Genomic DNA, 19,807 nt, shown 5'->3' on the forward strand with positions numbered 1-19,807 from the left:
ACCTCCACTTCTTGATCAAGTGATACGATAATTTCTGTGGGTTGGAAAATTCACGGACCACCCTTTCCAAAATTCTTACACACGCCGTCATTCCCACCTATTTGACAACTCATTTCCCACATGGCAAGATATTGACACGGGCGCCGCGCCATCTCCGGATCTCTCAGCGCAATGACGAGCTCCCAGCCCGCTAATGAAGCGTCAGGCATCAACTCGCGGTTCGTATCGCCACTCCACCGACCAGAGCTGAGGCGCTATGATCCGCGCCGTCCTCATCTTCAATACGCACGGTGCGCCCTCTCCTTGCCGAGCTGACAGAAGGCAAGGCGCGCCTGTCCAAGTTCTACGCGCCCGTCTCAGTCGTGCAGCAGCAGGCACTCATCTCGCAGATCTTTAGTCTTATCTCGGACCGCCCTGCTGGCGTGTGCAACTTTCTCGACGCGCCCGAGCTCGTCTTCCCCTCCCCATCTGCGTCGGGCAAGGAGGGCGACGACACCCGCGTGATTTACCGCCACTACGCCACCCTGTACTTTGTCTTCGTCGTGGACGGGGCAGAGAGCGAGCTCGGCATTCTCGACTTGATCCAGGTGTTTGTCGAGAGCTTGGATCGGGCGTTTGAGAACGTGTGTGAACTCGACCTCATCTTCCACTTTGACGATGTGCAGTATGTCCTCAACGAGATTATCCAGGGTGGCCTCGTATTGGAGACCAACATTAGCGAAATCAACCTCTGCAGTGAGTATCTTATCAGAGGTATGCTGACGAAAGCACAAGCGGCGCAGCGAAACCGCAAGGCGAGTGCTGCAAGCACCAACCCCCTCATGCCATCCATGCTCGTAACGCCTGGCAGTCGCGCGCGCGCAGCCGAGGGACCACGACGGTGGCTCTCTTCCATCGGTGTGTAGATTAGACTCGCGGCTCTTCACTGTATACTATTCTATGACATGACATGATACGGATGCGGACACTGTTGCTACATGGATTGTTAGATGGCTTCACCGTTCGGCCTCCCGTTCCCGTTGGCCTGTCCCTCGACCTTGAACCTGCGCGTGTAGGTTTCGCCGCTAGTTGTTGTTGTCTGGGGTCAGCTCTGCTAACCATCCTTTCTTACGTTGATCAGCCGTGCGAGTTCCCTCTCGATGACTCCCTGCTGGCAGAACACGATATACTGATGAATTGCACCTACAGTCAGTGGGCGCAATTCCTCGGCTCACCTCTCGCATTAGCTTCCTCTGTACCGTATTCCCTGCTGCTCGACTCTACCGACTCCCTCCAGGGGATGTCGAGTCCGAACCGTCCTGCGAGCTCGGTGGCCGCAGCGGCCGCCTCGTCCAATCGCATCTCCTCGACCACTGCAAGGATGAGAGTGAACACGGCGAAGGCACTGTATTCCGGCCTATACAGCACAGGAAGCGGGGCGAGGTATCCCTCGTTGAGCATAACCCACCCGAGCTCGTTGATGACCTCTTCGGTAGCGCGACGTTTCCTCACCCCGTTGGCCAGCTCCCCCTCCTCGTTGGCCCACAGGTGGTCAATGCCGCGAACTGCGGCGCGGAGGATCGGCCACGGCTGATCAACAGCAAAGTCAAAGCATAGCGCCTCGACAACAACCTCCTCGGTCGCGAGGATCTCCTTCTCCCACCGTCGGTACTCGAGCGGTTGAGGCTGCCGTCAGAAGATTCTGGTCCGTACTCACATTCACATCATCGTTGCTGGAGGGCTCCCATAGCGGTGCTCCGGGCTCGAACTTGGTGAGTGTGGCATTAATGATGTGTCGCAGCTTGAGTGGCGCCTCCTCGACTTTGGAGGCGAGAAAGAGGATTATCGGAGCCACAGACTTGGGTCAGCACCGAAAGTCGCCACCGTACCTGTGGAGAGAAGTCACTGAGTGAGCGGCGCATATAGAAGCGGTGGACGAGGATGGCAGCGAGGGTCAATACGGCCTTGCCTGCCGTTGCCTCGGGATCTGTGTCGTGTAATTTTCTGCTGTCAGAAGGACCCCGCAGATAACCTACCCAGCTACTCTCAGCCACAACGACCGCATAAACAAGATGGCCTGCCTGCGCGACTCAAGCTCCTGTTCGAGGGTAAAGCCTGCATCTCTAGAAGGTGTCTTTTCCAGAGCGTGAGATTCGAATATCCACTGTGATTCCCCTTGGCGTAAAGGCCGCATGCGTTTGTGGACGGTCATGGTGAGAGTGATGATGAAAGATGAGAGATGAGAGATGAATCTCTCTCGACTCGGCGCGAATGTTGTTGGCTCGAGACTTGGCAAGTGGAGGTCCCCCATCCACTACCGGTCGATTTACACGTGTAGTTTATTCGCAGAATCATTGGTAAAAATGTTGGGTGATTATCAGAGCCGAGCGGGCCGGACATTGATTACAGCTCCGAGATCAATTAGGAAATAGTCAAGCAAGCTCAAACTACTCAGACAAGCACGAGTCGATCACCCTGGAAAGAATCGACTCAGCGCGTGTGCATCAACCATCTACATTGCATCGCTCTCCTTCACCATCGTCTATGGCCATAAGCCGTCTCCACAACAGCTCTTGGACAAGAACGCTCTCTCCGCTCCTTGCGACCCTCACAAAACCCCTCTACCGTCCCTACTCTACCCCCGTTTACGCCGAAGCCACCTCCGCCATGGCCCCCGCACAAGTCGTCAACCGGACGGCGCACGCCTTTGACAAGACCAACCTCGACGCTGTCCTCGCGCGCCGCTTCTTCTATGCGCCCGCGTTTGAGATCTACGGCGGCGTCGCTGGTCTGTACGACTATGGACCGACTGGCTCGTCGCTCCAAGCCAACATCCTCGACGCATGGCGTAAGCACTACATCATCGAGGAGGACATGCTCGAGCTCGACACGACGATCCTGACTCTGTCCGAGGTTCTCAAGACTTCGGGCCACGTTGACAAGTGAGATTTGCTTTGGACTTACATTGCTGACGTCAGGTTCACGGACTGGATGGTCAAGGACGTCAAGAACGGCGAGATCTACCGTGCTGACCACCTCGTCGAGGCCGTCATCGAGAGCCGCCTCAAGGGTGACAAGGAGGCGCGCGGCGTCAAAGAAGACCCCGAGGCTGCCAAGGAGGAGGACGAGAAGAAGAAGAAGAAGAAGTCCAAGGTTAAGAGCACGGCCGTCAAGCTCGACGACGAGGTCGTTATCGAGTACGAAACCGTGCTCGCTCAGATCGACAACTACACCGGCGACGACCTCCACGCGTTGATCAAGAAGTACAACATTACAAACCCCACCACTGGCAACGACCTCTCCGTGCCCGTCGAGTTCAACCTCATGTTCGAGTCCAACATTGGCCCCACTGGCCACATCAAGGGCTACCTCCGGCCCGAGACTGCGCAGGGCCACTTTGTCAACTTTGCGCGCCTGCTCGAGTTTAACAACGGCCGTGTGCCATTTGCGTCTGCGCAGATCGGCAAGTCGTTCCGTAACGAAATCTCGCCCCGCCAGGGCCTGCTCCGTGTGCGCGAGTTTACCATGGCCGAGATTGAGCACTTTGTCGACCCCGCAGACAAGAACCACGTCCGCTTCAACGAGGTCAAGGACATTGTCCTCGCGCTCCTTCCCAAGGACGTGCAGATGGAGGGCAAGACGGACATTACGCACATGACCGTTGGCGACGCGGTCGGCAAGGGCATTGTTGACAACGAGACCCTCGGCTACTTCCTTGCGCGGACGCAGCTCTTCCTCACCAAGATTGGTATCGACCCTAAGCGCATGCGCCTCAGGCAGCACATGGGCAACGAGATGGCCCACTACGCCACCGACTGCTGGGACTTTGAGATTCAGTCGTCACACGGCTGGATCGAGTGTGTCGGCTGCGCCGACCGTTCGGCGTACGACCTGTCGGTCCACCAGGCCCGCACCAAGCAGCCCCTCCGTGTGCAGCAGCGCCTTGATCAGCCCATCACTGTTGAGAAGCTCGAGTGCACTTTCGACGCCAAGAAGTTTGGCATGACCTTTAAGAAGGACGCCGGTACCATCAAGGACACTCTCCTCGCCTCGGACAAGGAGCGCCTCCAGTGCGTCAAGGACGAGCTCGAAAAGGACGGCAAGAGCAAGGTCAAGTGCTCTGACGGTAAGACTTACGAGATCACCGCGGACCTTGTCCAGATCAACCCCAAGACGGTTGTCGAGCACGTCCGCGAGTTTGTCCCCAACGTCATTGAGCCGTCGTTCGGCATCGGCCGTATCCTCTACTCGCTTCTTGAGCACTCGTACTGGGCTCGTGAGCAGGACAAGGCTCGTGGCGTCCTCTCATTCCCCGTCATCGTCGCGCCCATCAAGGTACTCATCGTCGCCATCTCAAACGACCCCAAGCTCACCGCGGTGATCCACGACCTCAGTGAGTCGCCACTTGGTTATAGTACTAACATCAGCCCGCAAGCTGCGCAAGTTTGGCATTGCGTCGCGTGTTGACGACTCTGGCGCGTCCATCGGCAAGAAGTACGCGCGTAACGACGAGCTTGGCACGCCGTTTGGCTGCACGGTTGACTTTGCCAGTATGTCTACAGTTTGGCCCAGGTTATGGGCACGGTGTGGCATCTGCCCGTCGTGCCTCGGGTCTTTTGTGTCGTTGCTTTGAAACTGACGGATCAGCCCTCCAGAACGGCACGATCACGCTCCGCGAGCGTGACACGACGTCGCAGCTTATTGGTAAGATTGACGATGTGATTGCGGTCGTCGACGAGCTCGTCAAGGGCACGCTCGACTGGGACAGCGCAAGCAAGAAGCTCGAGGTATACAGCGGTGTCCAGGATGTCGAGTAGATTTTTTGCTCTCAGTAGAATCGAGAGAAAAGGCGATATTCAAGCCGACACGGCACGTACGGCTCGCCATGCATGCTGCGTAACCATGTAACCAACTATGAGACGCTACGGTTGAAAGTTGGACAAGGTTTGATTCGTGCATTGTGATTGCGTTTTGTTGCTTTCCGAGTTCGGAGCCCGGTTGCTGTACTATGCAATGTTGCCCGGAGCCCGGAGCCGGAGCAAATAGCAATAACAATCAAAAATCAGCAATCGCAGGCACTGGCCAAGACGAGAAACCACGCTATGCTACGGCTACTTTGTGCCTCGATGGCCACGGCTCGAACGTGTCACTTTGTCACCTGGCACGCTGGCACCGTGCCATCGGACACTAAGCAGCCTTCTGTAACTCTGCGCGGTTGTGCAGTTGGTCGCCATGAACATACTGTACGACTACGGCAATCACACGAACCTCACGAAGGGCCCGCAACCTTCACGAGCCGCGCCAGTTGTGGAATCCGACAAGGACGGAGCCAGGCACTCGTTCCGACCTCCGCGGTATTCGGGTGCGTATCCTCGTCCTCTTCCTCCCCCCCCCCCGTTAAGTACTTGCTGGCCGCCTGACCACTTGCCGCTTGCCGCTTAAGCCCCTTGTCCATTCAGTCGCTGTTCAGGCAGAGGCAGGAGCATATTGTATTATAGAGTACAGTGTTTGGGTTTCACTTGAGCACGTTAGACGATGGGCTGAAACGCAGCTGAAACGTACAAAAAGAACGCAGTGCTTATTGTGCCTTGCTCTTGCATCCGAGTGAGACGAGTGGTGCCTCGGCTATTGTGGAATTAACTGTGATTTGCTCCGTTGGGTTATAGGTGATCGGAACTGTTGGGACCCGTTGGAAGCTCTGAGGCTTGACATCTTTAGCTATAGTATTTATTGACTTGGCTGTGCCAACACAACCGTATCCGCAGTAATCGACTTGGACGCACATGCACATGTACCACGCGGTCCCGACTGCGGGTATGAGCTACGAGTGCCATTCTGGGTCTATGAGTGCTATTCCCGGCTTTAAGTAGAGAGGGGGGGGGGAATGGGGGGCTGGATTATGGTCCCAAGTTCTCACAGGTGCCGGCAGAGTTAAACTTCTCTCTCTTGGCTGGGAGGGGGGGTTGTTACTTTTTGAATGGGTGCTTGTTAACCTTGTGCCCTATCACTCTAGATCCAACATAAAAAAGGTTACCCTCCTAGTATACCATATACCCTAGCTTTCTCCCTGAGTAGGGTATACTCGAATCCAACTGATTAACCCCTGATTCATAGCTAGAAAAAACAAGGTACAGGGCACAATTCAGCTCGTTGACGTCAACGTTTTCTTAATAACTAGTGATGTTCATGGCCTATTCTCGTCTTTGGACTGCCGGCACGTACACAATCCTGTCTGCCACCTGTACTGTACACTGTCACAAAGCTATGCCCAACCTCACACCTCACGATTAGAGGATGAGTATACGCCCAGAACGTGCGCATGTTACCATTCTGCAATAACATACACGGTCCGTGCTATTCGGCCTCGGGCATTGATCGGGAGCCGGTTTGGCCGTGTTGCTTCATTTCTTCCTGTTTTTAGTAATGATCATGGTATATGCGACATCTGCAACATCTGTGACAGTGACGTAGAGTTGCAACTGTGACATCTAATGACCGTGCACGAGGTCCGGGTCGCATTTAGGATGTTTAGTATGTATAGGGCAAAGGGCTAATCCCGACACCGACCACCGACCATTCCATCCGCCATCTGCCTTACCCCTATCCTATCCCTATCCCGATCCCTTATCCCTTATCCCTATCCTTCCAAATCCAGCTGACCCGCTGTTTACCCAACTTGAAGCAACGCGTTTGCGCGTATTGCTAAGATCTGGACTCACGAGACAGACTGACGTACATTGCCCGCTCATCCATATGATAAACCGCTCCCGGCTGTCCCGGCTGTCCCGGCTGTCCCGGCTCATGCGGGTCGCAACTACCGCAGTCCGGTCCCCATGTCAGCCATGCGATCAGCCAGCCAACCCTCAGCCACTTACACTTTAGAAATGGGCGGCTGTAGCATTCAGGTGCAAGTGGCCTGAACAGCTTGTTCGGTCCGAAGATGCAGGGAGTTTAAAGTCCATTTCGGTAGTACTAATTTGCCCTGCCGGATGGCTTCAACTGTGAATGGAAGCTAGACGCCTCCAGGGGATGGGGTAGCATTGTTCTTATGCATGGGATCGAGTCAAGGTTCTGGTTGGCCTCTAGCCTTTGAACCGTGTCACGGTCTTCTTTCAAGCCCATTCACCGTGATCCGTCATCACTGGGCGCTTCGGGCGCCGATACGCTTGGTCATCTGATGCCAGGATGGACTGATTGACTGAGGGAATGATGGAATGAGGGAAATAGAATCAAACCTTGCAAGGGAGCATGCTTGGAGGAATTAAGCCATCTTCATACTGCCAAGGGGAATGGGGCCAATGATACGCAGCTCAAGCCATGAGAAACAGCGATCTATTTTTCCGGAAGGGGATCGGGAGAGCAAAGCCAAGACTCTTGGGGTTGGCCAAGCACTTTGAGGATCCGTTGGCTCACAAGATCACGAGCCGCCAGTCTGTCGGTTCCCATGTTTTCTTGTGCGCCTGACGCGGCTGATGTTAGGCGGCGGAAACAAGTGTTAGCTGTCGCGCTGTCACTCTGCGAATGAGGATTGGAACGTGCAAAGGAGTAGTGGAGCTCTGCTTGTCTCAGGGAATTAAAGAGAATCACCTCGCTTCCAGGGTCAGATTGGCAGCATGTCTTTGGGCCTGATGCATGTTCCCTCGAATATCCCTCGAATAATCCCTCGTTCCACTCAAAAGTCACCATCATTGATTGCGTATGCCGACCCCTTGGCGCCCTTGGCTCCACTTGGCGCATTGCGGCGCATGCGGCGTCCGGTGAACGGGTTTAATGCACAGTGTAGTGCTCATGCCTGGCTCCAGTGGGATTCCAAGGGCTGCGCATCTTTGCATCTCGCATCTCGTATCTGGGTCCCTGTACCTAACCTCACTACTCTATTGCTCTGTAGTCTCGGCCCTATACCCAAACTGCCCTAAGCACGTAAGCACCACATGCTGCTGCGCCTTTGCGCCTAAACAGATACGCATCATCGTCATCAGCGTCATTTAAAATATACATGCAAGCCTTACCTCACAGATCTCTTAACTGGTAATCTACCTAACAAACTGGCACAGCCTACTACTGCGCAGCAACACTAACCGAGTCAAGTTGACTAAGCAAGCGACACATGTGGGCCTCGAATCTCAAATGTTAGAAGTAGCGTGATGCATGGCTATTCTAAACAAACCTAATGATGGTGATGGCATGTTGCTTTGGTCGTTCGTCCTATTCAGTCTGTTTTGAGCAGCTGAGCAGTTGACACGGCGACCGACAGTGAGACCAATGCAATAGCGCACTAGACCATTTGACGTTGGAAATAACTGAATATACCTTTAACCGTTACTATAGATTTTGGGCTGAGTTAGGTTGGGTTGCTTTGGACTACTATAGTAGAGTTGTAGAGGGCGGTAACGAATGGACTCTGATCCCAGCCCTTTCTCTCTCCCCCTTGCCCTAAGAGCCCTGGAAAGGTTCCTGCCCAACTATTTACCCTTAAATGATCCTGAGTGAATATGCCCTGACTCACATGGGCTCACTGTTCTCGTCTCTCTCTCCAGCTCTCTCGGTCTATAGGTCTCCAACTCTATAGCACTTGTTTCTTTCCCTCTGTTGCTTGACAGCTTGCCCCGTTGCCGTTGCCCCTGAGAACCTGTCCCAGTTGTCGCGCGATTGAAGTCCGCAACTCTCTGCTTATCCAGCTTGTACAGTTGGGAGCCAAAGTAAGTCACATTCACAGTACACTCACTGTGTACACACACACTTCTCTTTCTAATCCCACTTTGTTCATTCCTCTGCCCACTCTCTCTCTTTCTCTCTTTCTCTCTCTCTCTCTCTCTCTCTCTCTTTCCTCCTTGTCATCTCTACTCGCAGTTCTCGCAGACAACAACGACATCATCCTATCTTAATCGTCTTCCTCATCATCACTCATCCAATCCTCATCCCACTCGCCACTTGCCACTTGGTGTAACACGTCGCCAGATTGTATCCGTCCACTCTCAACCCAACCAATTATTCGACGTACCCTACCCTGGGCGGCAATATCCATCCCTCTGACCAACTACCCCCAATCCATCTAGGCCCACCACGGGCCACGCAGGCTTTGTGATTCAAGCTTATTGCTTGCCTCCCGATCCAAACCTCTGTCGGTCTCTGTCTTTCTGTCACAAAAGAGATCTCCCCACTATCAAACGTACCCCTACACCCACCCACCACAACACACACACACACAAATCAATCTATTACAGCATCCATCCCACAACCTATTCATCACTACTACGTATCCCTTGCACTCGTCGCATCTCTTGTGCACACCAAATTGTTCACAATCTCGCCACTTCCGTCATTCTCGCTGGCAATTCAACTCGTCAAGCACAGCAAGCAAGCGCCAATCAAGCTCACGGGCCTCCCGCGTGACAGTGGCCACACTTAATTACAACATCCGACATAACGTACCCTCACCACACGCTTCGCCTTCTCTTCCGTTAAACTCGCAATGACAATGTACCCCTCGGGCTCTACACAGCAACCGGCTGCCATATGCGCCTTGAAATCTCCTGCCGATGCGTAAGTCGTTTAAATTGTCGTCGCCTGGCCTTGGGCCCACGTTGTCAACCAGGAACTGTCGTCTGACAAAGACCCGAAAGTCTCGGACGCGATCGATCCTTCCCTCCACTCCCCTCCTCTGGGCACTTTCTTCTACTTGTCCCCAGCACCGCAATCAGAACCCTCGCGCTAACTTGACAGCATCCATATTCTAGAAGCAGTGCGACTGGGCTTGGTACCACGCGTTACTCGTCGTCTCACTGGCCATGAGCGGGCAATGATTCGTCCTGGCACCGTCTGGGTGTGGGAGGAAGAAGAGACGAACATGCGTCGCTGGACAGACGGCCGCCGCTGGGGCGCATCGCGTGTTGGTGGGGGAGGCTTCCTTGTCTACACAGAGTAAGTCTACCATCAAGGGGCGAGGGATCGGGTCGGATCTCTCTCTTGTCCTGTTGTGCCCAACTGCGCCCAGCCAAGCCAACAGGCTTGCAAAGGGAAGAAGGACAAGAGAAGCGGGCTGTCATGCCCCCGTCTTTGCCCCGATCCGATCAACTCCCATTTCCCCGAGCTCCTTTGTCCTTCTTGTCCTTGTTGTGAGCATCACACGTCTAACACATTTAGGTCATCAGATTCCTTATCACCGCCCCCTTCTCGCCCAGATTCACCCACCTACAGTCAGTACTATGGCAATGGGCGAGAGTCGTCAAATGGCACCCCTCCTCGCCGTCCCGAACCTCTTGTCAAACAGACGTACTCGACCAGCATGACCCACCCAGTCACTGGCAAGATCAAAAAGTTCCACGTCGTTGCCTACTCGTCCAAGCGCAATCCTCAAGGCGATGGATCTAACCCACTACCCCTTCCTCACCAGCTTCCTAACCTCGCATCCATCAAGATAACCCCTGGTATTTGGCCAGACTGGGAGACACGCCGTGACGACTACAACTCGCGCCGCACGGTTGCGGCCCGGCTCCCTTCCCCACCTCTCCCACCTCCCACCCCGACCCATCCTCATGCACCGCCACACCACTTTCCCTCGGGACCCGGAACACCTGTCACTGCGACTGCTACGCCCTATCCCCCGGCTCCGGAAATGTACCGGCCTCAGTCGCCAAGCGCCTTCCCTCCCCCACCGCCCGGTTCAGACGGCCGGCCCCCAGAGTCTCCGGGTCCGCATGATCACAGATACCCCCCGTATCCGCGATACGACATGTACGGCCGTCCGCCTTTCCCGTACGACATGTACCCACATCCAGACCCATACTTTGACCGGTATCGTCCTTACTACGGCCACCCGCGCGACTACCCTGCCTCACACATGCCACCTCCTGATTACCGGTTCGACGAAAGAGACAGATTCTATAGCCGCGACCGCAGCAGAGGCCCTCCTGGCGAGGACCGCAAACCGCTTGGTGACGAGCGCGACCCACGGGCCGACTCGCGTGAGACCCGCGACCCGCCCGAGCCTCGCGAACCTCGTGAGGGTGGGGACGCCAACGAGCCTCGTGGTCGTGAACCTCTCCGCGACGCCCGTGATGCACCTCGCGATCCCCGCGACGTCCGCGACCCTCGCGACTCTCGAGACCCCCGTGACGGACCGCCTCGTCTAGACGACCGCGAGTACGTTGCTCGCTACTACGCAATCATGCCACCCCATCCTTACGACCGCGACCCTCGCTACATGCATCACCCCCGCGATTACCCTCCTATGATAAGAGACCCACGCGGGGACCCTCGCGCGCACCCGATCTCGCCTGACCGTGATCCTCGTGATCCTCGCGACCCTCGCGACCCTCGCGACTACCATCGGGACCCCCGTTTCGCGTATCCTCCTCCGCAGCATGATGGCTACCCGCCTTACCCTCCACGCCCTTCGTCGTCCCACCTCGGCAAGCGCACTCCTGAGACGCGGCCTGGTGACGAGGTTCCGGCTGACAAGCGCCCGATGTGGTCTACTCACAGCGGTGGACCTGCTCCCCAGCGGGAAGGTGAAGAGCCCTCGGCCAATGCGCCGGATGCAGATCGTCCTCCTACCCGTGGCACTGAGGCCCGTGGAGCTGCGTCAAGGGAAGGATCAGCCGCCACCCATGGCCGCTCGCGCTCACCTGCCCGCACGTACACGAACGGCAACAACAAAGGCCTCAAATGCACCAACGGTTCGACTGCCAACGGGTCGGCAAATGGCGAGGAGGAGCCCACGCGATCGCCTCGCGGTGAGGGCAACTGGGGCCGAGTCCCCGCTTAGAAGCAGCTCGTACAAGATTCGGCTGCATGGTCCCCGTGTTCCCGGTTCGACACACACACTGTAGCCCCGTAGTAATTCTGTTTGCGCTTTTGCAGCCTACCGTTTCTCCTATATACAAACCAAACAGATGCATTGACATGGACGTGTAACGTGTAGCGCGTGCAGACTCCAGCCCCCATTGGCTCTGTGGCTGTGGGTGACAGACTCGCCAGGAATTCTGCATGAGGAGACTGGTCTGAGATCTAGGCAACGTAAAGAATTGGGTGGAGGCAGGGCTGCTTGGAGTAAAGGCTTGCGGCAGTTCGCACGGTAGAAGTATACAAATGGGATGGCTGTTTGCATCCTTTCGAACGTGACAATTCTTCACTCTTCTACCATCTCACCGTCTGGAACAACGACGCGATGAGTGTGGGTAGAGACCTCGAGTTGCCAAGCCCTGCTTTGCTCACAGTAGTGGAATACCCCGACGCCTCCGATGTATCAGGCACTACTCATTCAACGGTTGCAGATCGCCACCCAACTCCACTTTGGGGGCCTGACAACGACTCCTCCATCTTGGCTTCCCAATGTCCTCGACCACCACCTCTGCGTCCTCACGATCCTCGACATCTATATACCCACCGCACCCATCCAGACTATCGACACAGCTTCCACCACGCAGCGCCTCGTAGAATGTCGCGCGGCCAGGACGAGGAGATCGGCGACGAGTTCTGCGCGGCTGTGAGTGCTCGGACTTGCCAACCTTGCTTGGCTATCTCTACGTCTCCTTGCCTCGACGCTGGCTTCTGATACACCCTTGCCTGGCCAGCAGCTGAGCAGCCCTAAGCGCACGACTGACCCCAGGTGTCGGTGTACCCGCTCATCCATGAGATCCGGGTCGACATTGTCGCGCACATCGGTGAGCTTGTGCATGAACATAGGAGCTGACACCAGACACGCCGCTCACGTACGACCAACTCGTCGCGCCCGACTCGACGTACACCATTATCAGACCACTGTGTGAGAAGTACCTGGCCCTCCGCAATCCCAGTGTCGGTAAGTGCTCCGCAACGGCCAAGGCGGTCTCGGCGTAAACCTTGGCGACCCGAGTCACTTCGACCAACCTTCCCCCCTTCCCCCCACCTTTCACTCTAACTCGGCTTACGCAGTCTTCTGCCTCCTCTTGAACAAGGTCCAGTTCATGACGGACTCGAATCAGATCACGATTGCAACGCTGAGCATTGCCCGCGCCAAACTGTGCGAGATCCTCGCTGTGCGCGTGCTACGCGGGTGGAGTGAAAGGTCACTTGCGCTCGCGACGGTGCTACTTACCCCATGGCCGCTGTTCCGCGGAGCCCCTGAGGATGTGATCCGCGGGGCTAAAGAGGACGGCGACGAGGAGGTGCTGGATGACACAGGGACAGCACTCGAGGTGAGGCAGCTTCATCGTTTGGGTGGTCAGCTGACGCCAGATGGCAATTATCTCGCAGAGCAAGGCGTTTATCCGCTCACCGTCGTGCCAGAAGGTCATTGGTGCGTACATTGGGCACCCGGGCAGCTACCTCACTCTGGCTGGCAGCTGCTTCCCCCTTCACCTTCCCCCACCCCCTGACCCCGCTCACGCTCAGAGGGCATCTGGTCTGGCAAGATCGTTTACACGTCGCTCAACACACACGCACTCATCCAAGACAACTACAAGAAGCGTCCGATCCAGATCTACAATCCCCATAAGGCACCCTTCCTTGATCACTACCGTCTCAAGGTGCCCAAATATCGCGCAATCCTCGAGTATGCCAACTTTGTCATACTCTTCGTCCTCTACTGCCTCACTATTGAGAGGCTCGACCCTGGATACATGAATGTTTACGAGAGAGTGTTCATCGTGTATGCTCTCGCGTTCTCTTTGGATAAACTCGCGACCATCCGCGAGCATGGGTTGAAGGGTGTGTCCGTCAAACGAAGGGAGGAAACCTGACGCCAGTTTTCGCCAGTTCCATGGTCAACGGATTCGACTTGGGATTCGTATTCATCTTCATGATCTACCTCGGTGCGCGTGTACTCGGGACAGTATGGCACAACCAAAACGCGTTAGAGTTCGGCACAGACTTGCTGGCAATTGGTGCGCGACCTGCGGTGGCGGTGGAGTGCTGACGTACAGGTGCCGTGCTCATGTTCCCCCGTCTAGTGTTCATGACACTAGCGAATAACCTCATGGTCCTTAGCATCCGCTCCATGTTAACTGAGTTCTTCTGTGAGTTTAGCTCCGCTCCGTACTTCGCCCTTGGGTCCCAGCTGACTTCAGTCCTTATGAGCGTCGGAATCTTCTGCTTTTTAGGATTCGTGTACGCGCTCCGCACCCTCAACCAGTCCGTCGGCCTGAACTTGATCTGCTGGTGGCTGCTTGAAGTCTTCTTCGGCCTCGACGCTACGGGCTTCGAGCAAGCGCGTATGTGAACGGTTCGGAAGTAACTAACAGCAGACATGTTTCACCCCTACCTGGGCCCGATTCTAATGGCGACGTACGGCTTTCTGTCGAACACCCTCCTGACGGTCGTGTGTGTCGCCGTTCTCGGAAACACCTTCTCTGCCATCAACGCAGACGCTTCGGCCGAATCCATGTTCCGCAAGGCTGTCGCCACGATCGAGGGCGTCAAAGCTGACATGGTGTTCAGCTACCAACTCCCATTCAACCTGCTTGCCCTGGCCGTCCTTTATCCCCTCAGCTTTATTCTCAGCCCTCGCTGGTTTCACAAGGTCAACGGTGAGTTGAAGCCTCCAGTTCTCTTTGCTGACAGCAGTCTTTATGATCCGTCTCACCAACCTTCCGGTTCTCCTCGCCATTGCATTCTATGATCGACAAAAGTTCAACCACCATCCATCATGGTGGGAGCAGCTCCGCGACTTCACGGACCGGTACCTCGGGCGGCTGACGATAGCCAGTGAGTTGAACCACCTTGGATTGTCGCTCACACGTCAGCCGAGGGCCTGGTCGGAGCTCGGATGGACATTTCTGCCGTGTTCGAGCTTGAGCGCGAGTACGGCGACGTCTACAAGAGCTGGGAGCTCGACGACGACGTCTTTGATGACGACGAAGATGGTGACGAGTGCGATGAGGAGGAGACCGTTGCCCTCGACGCCGGCCTCGTCGCAGGCAATGGTGGTACCATCGCGCTGTCACCGCTTGAGGATACGTTCCCGTCTATTGCAGGACTTCCCGTCCATCACCAGCGCCATCCCAGCCAGAGCGCGTCCCATATCCCTAATATCCCGCGCCACGAGAGACGCCGGTCCTTTGGTGGTCCACAGCTATCGCAATCGATGTCGACGGCTCCGCTGCCACGCGTTCGCCGTAACAGTGGCGTCTTGAATGGTCCCAGCCCTTTGGCGCGCATCTACACTCGCGATGACGGACCTGTGCGGCGCTCGACTATGGCAGTCGGTTCGCTTCCTGTTACATCGACATTGGCGAACTTCTCGTCGTCTCCTCGTCGCTCCAGGGCTTCCGCTTCTAACGAAACGAAGGACAGCTCTGCGTCCAACGCGTCGGGGCTGTCAAGGAGCCTAAGCACTAGCTCACCGAACAGCAACGACGGTCGTCCATGGAAGACTTCCTTCCAGCGTCCTGGTGTGGCTCCGATTGCAGAGGTGGCCACCCCCGTGCCGACGCCAAAACGGAGTGACTCCCCCCCAAGGCCTGAACTGGGACGGGGAGGCGCAAGAGTTCCATTCGCAGAGAGCAGTGACGATGACGAAGGCAAGCGCAAAAGCCGCACTACTCAAATCAAGTTTGGTGACCTTCCGTCCGCAAACGAACTGCGCAGAACTTCCATGCAAAGTCCACCGTCGAATCAGCACGCCGAACTTGCCGAGCCTGAGGCCAAACCAGCAACTCTTACGCCACGTTCGCCACGTTCGCCTGAAGCCAGACGAGGTGCGACTGTTGATGACGAACTGGTGTCACCTAGATCCACATCTCCTATGACGGAGACGTCCAAGAGCAGCACTCCAGCCGCGAAGACGCCATCTACGAAGAGCGCAGCAGCAGCAGGGGCCTCTACTACGAGCAGCCCCGCGCCGGACGCGACAGCGGAGGAAGCGAAGAGCAGCGCGAGTGGTAGCAAGACAGCTCCTGTACCTGCAACTGCACCTGCCCCTCCATCACCTACCTCCTCTCTGGCCCTGATACCGTTCCCCAAAAAGGTGGTGCGCCCTCCGGGCCCCGGTACAGCGCGGGGAGGTTCCACCTCTCAGTCGTCTCCTGCGGTTCCCCGTGCGAGTGGCACAGCCGCATCGCGGGTCCTGCCTCAACCGTCACCGCACCTCAAGGCGCAAGCTCCTAGCAGCAACAAGCAGCCCAAAACGGCGTCTGAGCTCCTGGAGAGCATGGAGTCGCACATGACCTCGCACAACGAGCACCGGATGGACACACGGTCTGTTGAAGCGCAACTCGCTGCGGTCGAGGCGCGGCAGCAGCGTATCGAGGACCTTCTCGAGCGCCTACTGCATTGTACCGAGTCTGAACGTGGAATGGACATCACCCCTCGCCGGCGTGGGAACCAGAACCATGACACTTTCGATGACGAGATCTGAGTGGTGAGTCTCAAGTTTCGCGGAACGTCCACATTTGTATCTCCTCCCATCGGTATGCCATAGTTTCACCACGCTCGTATCACATAGTCCGATATAGCCATCTTCGTCTCACATCCTGTGCAATACGTTCTCACGTCGCGTTGAAGCAGTGTGGGGGTGCCGATGTTGACGGACCTTCGTCGCGTTGAACGGGCGCGTTGTGCTTGGCTGAGGGTTGATTGTCCTGAGAGGAGGGCCCAATGTGAGACGTGAACGGGTAATCTGGGGCTTTATCTGGGACGCCAACGGTTAATAGGTGCGTAAGAGTGGAGTAAAGATTAACAGAGATTAATGGAGATAGAGCGCCGTGCCTCCTGAAGCAGGTGGCTTTCCGGACCTGATTCAGGGTGCGGAGCCGAGTTTGAGGTGCGGCAGTGCATCTTGCGATTGCGATGCAGTACTGCATCAACACAAATCACGGATAAGAATACACTACACTACGCGTCTCACAATCGTGCTACAGTCATGGACTGCATTCGAAAAGCGGAATGATCTTTTATTTGTCAATTCAACAAGTGGGAGTGGTGTGATGGGATTGTGTAGAGATAACTGTGCCGATTAGCTGATGGGATGGGTCCGGAGGAAAAGGTAAGATGTAAGCATGGCGTATTATGCACGCGACAATTTGCTATTGTCCCCTATTGCCTCCTTGGCTATCCCACCCTCCCAGGGGAGTTGTTGTTGACCCTGCTCCGGGATACCCACCCCTATATGGTGTGTGAGCCGGTTTGACAGACTGGCACAGATACACAGATCCATCCATCCATCCATCCATCCATCCATCCATCCATCCATCCATCCATCCATCCATCCGATCCCACACTTTACTATCGCACAGCTCTCTCCTTCTTAACTCTTTATTATCCACTATCCCATAATCACAGCTTGGAACAAGACACGTTTCTACTTTCTCCTTTTCTACTTCTCATTCACCTTCCTTCTCTCCCTTCCTACATATACATTCATATCCTAGTTAATCATGACCATCACCAACGGACACGCAAACGGCCACGCAAACGGGCATGCCAACGGCAACGGACACGCCTCCATCGCGACTCTCCGCAAGACGTACGAGGACGCCGGCCAGAGCCACGTCTTCTCGTTCTGGGACAAGCTCAACGCAGGAGAGCAGGAGTCCCTGGCCACCCAGCTGGCCAGCATCGACGTTGCCCGCGTCAACAGGATCTACCGCAACGCCATGGCCGCCGAAGCCCCGCCCACTGCTGACGGCCTGGCTCCGCCTCTGGTCGGCAAGGACATTTCGCGTTCCCCCTCCCCCGCGCCCGAGGAGGCCGGCCCTCTCCCCGAAGAGGCCGTTGCCTCCTCTTCGTCTCCTGACGCAGCCCGGTGGCGCGATGTCGGCCTCCGCGCCGTCGCGGACGGTACCGTCGCGGTCCTCCTCCTCGCTGGAGGACAGGGAAGCCGCCTCGGCTCCCCCAACCCCAAGGGCATGTACGACCTCGGCCTGCCGTCGTCCAACAGCCTCTTCGCTTACCAGGCCGGCCGTATCCGTAAGCTCCAGGCCCTTGCTGCTGCCCACGCCGGCAAGGACCCTAAGGACGTCCGCCTGCGCTGGTACGTTATGACTTCGGGCCCGACGCGCCCCGTCACCGAGGCGTACTTTGCCGAGATGAAGTACTTTGGCCTCGACCCCAACGACGTCGTCTTCTTTGAGCAGGGTGAGTCGCGACGTGGCGGTGGTGGAGGTGGGCGGTCGTGCGGCCGTGTCACGTTTCGCCCAGGATGACAATTGGCTCTCGAGTGTCCACCACCGCCACCAGCCTAACCTCTGCAGCATAGCTTCCCAAGCTGCTGCGCTGGAGTCTCCGCGCTAACAACAGGTGTCCTTCCCGCCCTCTCGAACGACGGCAAGCTCCTCCTCGCCGGTCCCGGCAAGGTGTTCACCGCGCCCGACGGTAACGGCGGGCTGTACGCTGCCCTCCGCCGCCCCGTCAACGCCAACACGGACATGACCGTGCTCTCGGACCTGCACGCCCGCGGGATCAAGTACATCCACGCGTACTGTGTCGACAACTGCCTCGTCAAGGTTGCCGACCCCGTCTTCGTCGGCTGCTGCATTGAGCGTGACGCGCAGTGCGGCGCAAAGGTCGTGCGCAAGACGATCCCGACCGAGAGCGTTGGCGTCATTGCCAAGCGCGGTGAGGCGTACGGCGTCATCGAGTACTCTGAGCTGCCCGCCGCCAAGGCCGAGCAGCGCGACGCCAAGGGCGACCTCGCGTTCTGGGCCGCCAACATTGCCAACCATTTCTACACAACCGATTTCCTCGACACGGTCGAGGCCATGGAGCGTAAGATGGTCTTCCACATTGCGCGCAAGAAGATTCCCCACGTCGACATTGCCACTGGCGAGCAGCTCAACCCCAAGGAGCCCAACGGCATGAAGCTCGAGATGTTCATCTTTGACGTGTTCCCCTTCGTGCCGGCACTGAGCGTGCTCGAGGTCGACCGTGCCGAGGAGTTTAGCGGGCTTAAGAACGCACCCGGGTCCAAGTCGGACTCGCCTGAGACAAGCCGCCGCGACCTCCTCGCCCAGCAGCGCCGCTGGGTGCTTGCTGCCGGTGCGACAATTGCCGACGGCGTCGAGGTCGAGGTTACCCCCGACGTCACGTATGGTGGCGAGGGCCTCGAGTTTGTCGCGGGCAACAACTTTGTGCGCTCGGGCGCTATTGGCCGGCCAGAGGACGTCGCCGCGCTTGTTTGATCACGATTCCATTTCACGGACACTGGACCCTCAGCATGTAGTATACCCCAGCAGGCATGCATCGAACCATAGCTCATCGCGGCGGTTAAGGGGTTGTGAGATGCGCGCTGACACTGACAAGGATGGCAGAAGGCCTGTGTGTCCGCCACCCCAAGTGTTCATTTCACAAATCGCATCGTGCTGTTGGTCATCACCCACTCATTCTATGTCTCATTCACTCTTGATCTCAAAAGCTTGCCGTGAATGCTTCCTTAATCCTTATCCTTCCTTAATCTGTCTGTCTTCAACTTCACACTCCCACAACTCGTTCCCCAGTTATTACCGCTCTTGGCTGCAATTCTGCTACCAAGTCACAGCCGCGGTCAAACAGTGCAGCTGCAAATCTTGGAAGCGCCACCATGCGAATGCGAGCAAGCGTGTGCAATCGCATGAGCGATCTGGGGACTGGAATGCACAGCACCGTTGACTCCAAAGGGCCCGGCGTGGCTGTGGTGGCTACTGGCGGAATGGTGGCTGTGATGACTGTGGTGGCTGTGATGACTGCGGTGACTGCCGGCGGAGTGGTGACTATGATAACTGCCGGCAGAGTGGTTGGAACAAACCGACGACACCGACGACGCTACCGACGCACGGCGCTCGCACACGCATGCCGGCTCGTGGGTGTGCGGGTGAGGGCGCGGGTGGGGATGCGGATGCGGGTGCGAGTGGCGGTGAGGGCACGCCGTCTGCGG

At 56.7% G+C, this 19,807-nt stretch overlaps 6 protein-coding genes across 6 annotated transcripts; 5 read left to right on the plus strand and 1 right to left on the minus strand.

The window, feature by feature from the left end:
• Positions 1–256: 256 nt before the first annotated feature.
• Positions 257–905, plus strand: APS3 (uncharacterized protein; the record flags this gene model as incomplete). Its single annotated transcript, XM_060601859.1, has 3 exons — positions 257–290; positions 322–735; positions 769–905. 3 exons carry the CDS (start codon positions 257–259, stop codon positions 903–905), a joined length of 585 nt encoding a protein of 194 aa, XP_060458311.1.
• An 80-nt stretch (positions 906–985) lies between these two features.
• CcaverHIS019_0506750 (uncharacterized protein) lies at positions 986–2,191 on the minus strand (the record flags this gene model as incomplete). The annotated part of the gene is made up of 6 exons (XM_060601860.1): positions 986–1,078; positions 1,112–1,182; positions 1,215–1,665; positions 1,697–1,837; positions 1,869–1,983; positions 2,016–2,191. The coding sequence occupies 6 exons, from the start codon at positions 2,189–2,191 to the stop codon at positions 986–988; spliced, it is 1,047 nt and encodes a 348-aa protein (XP_060458312.1).
• Positions 2,192–2,646: 455 nt separating this feature from the next.
• GRS1 (uncharacterized protein) lies at positions 2,647–4,796 on the plus strand (the record flags this gene model as incomplete). The annotated part of the gene is made up of 4 exons (XM_060601861.1): positions 2,647–2,921; positions 2,958–4,372; positions 4,407–4,529; positions 4,627–4,796. 4 exons carry the CDS (start codon positions 2,647–2,649, stop codon positions 4,794–4,796), a joined length of 1,983 nt encoding a protein of 660 aa, XP_060458313.1.
• A 4,661-nt stretch (positions 4,797–9,457) lies between these two features.
• Positions 9,458–11,746, plus strand: CcaverHIS019_0506770 (uncharacterized protein; the record flags this gene model as incomplete). The annotated part of the gene is made up of 3 exons (XM_060601862.1): positions 9,458–9,522; positions 9,703–9,900; positions 10,123–11,746. The coding sequence occupies 3 exons, from the start codon at positions 9,458–9,460 to the stop codon at positions 11,744–11,746; spliced, it is 1,887 nt and encodes a 628-aa protein (XP_060458314.1).
• Positions 11,747–12,418: 672 nt separating this feature from the next.
• Positions 12,419–16,315, plus strand: CcaverHIS019_0506780 (uncharacterized protein; the record flags this gene model as incomplete). The annotated part of the gene is made up of 12 exons (XM_060601863.1): positions 12,419–12,466; positions 12,590–12,644; positions 12,680–12,781; positions 12,895–13,157; positions 13,198–13,258; positions 13,354–13,668; positions 13,707–13,844; positions 13,884–13,976; positions 14,028–14,171; positions 14,205–14,486; positions 14,524–14,664; positions 14,703–16,315. The coding sequence occupies 12 exons, from the start codon at positions 12,419–12,421 to the stop codon at positions 16,313–16,315; spliced, it is 3,255 nt and encodes a 1,084-aa protein (XP_060458315.1).
• A 1,018-nt stretch (positions 16,316–17,333) lies between these two features.
• UAP1 (uncharacterized protein) lies at positions 17,334–19,076 on the plus strand (the record flags this gene model as incomplete). Its single annotated transcript, XM_060601864.1, has 2 exons — positions 17,334–18,033; positions 18,196–19,076. The coding sequence occupies 2 exons, from the start codon at positions 17,334–17,336 to the stop codon at positions 19,074–19,076; spliced, it is 1,581 nt and encodes a 526-aa protein (XP_060458316.1).
• Positions 19,077–19,807: the final 731 nt, after the last annotated feature.

This window comes from Cutaneotrichosporon cavernicola (assembly GCF_030864355.1).
Source record: "Cutaneotrichosporon cavernicola HIS019 DNA, chromosome: 5".
NCBI lineage: Eukaryota > Fungi > Basidiomycota > Tremellomycetes > Trichosporonales > Trichosporonaceae > Cutaneotrichosporon > Cutaneotrichosporon cavernicola.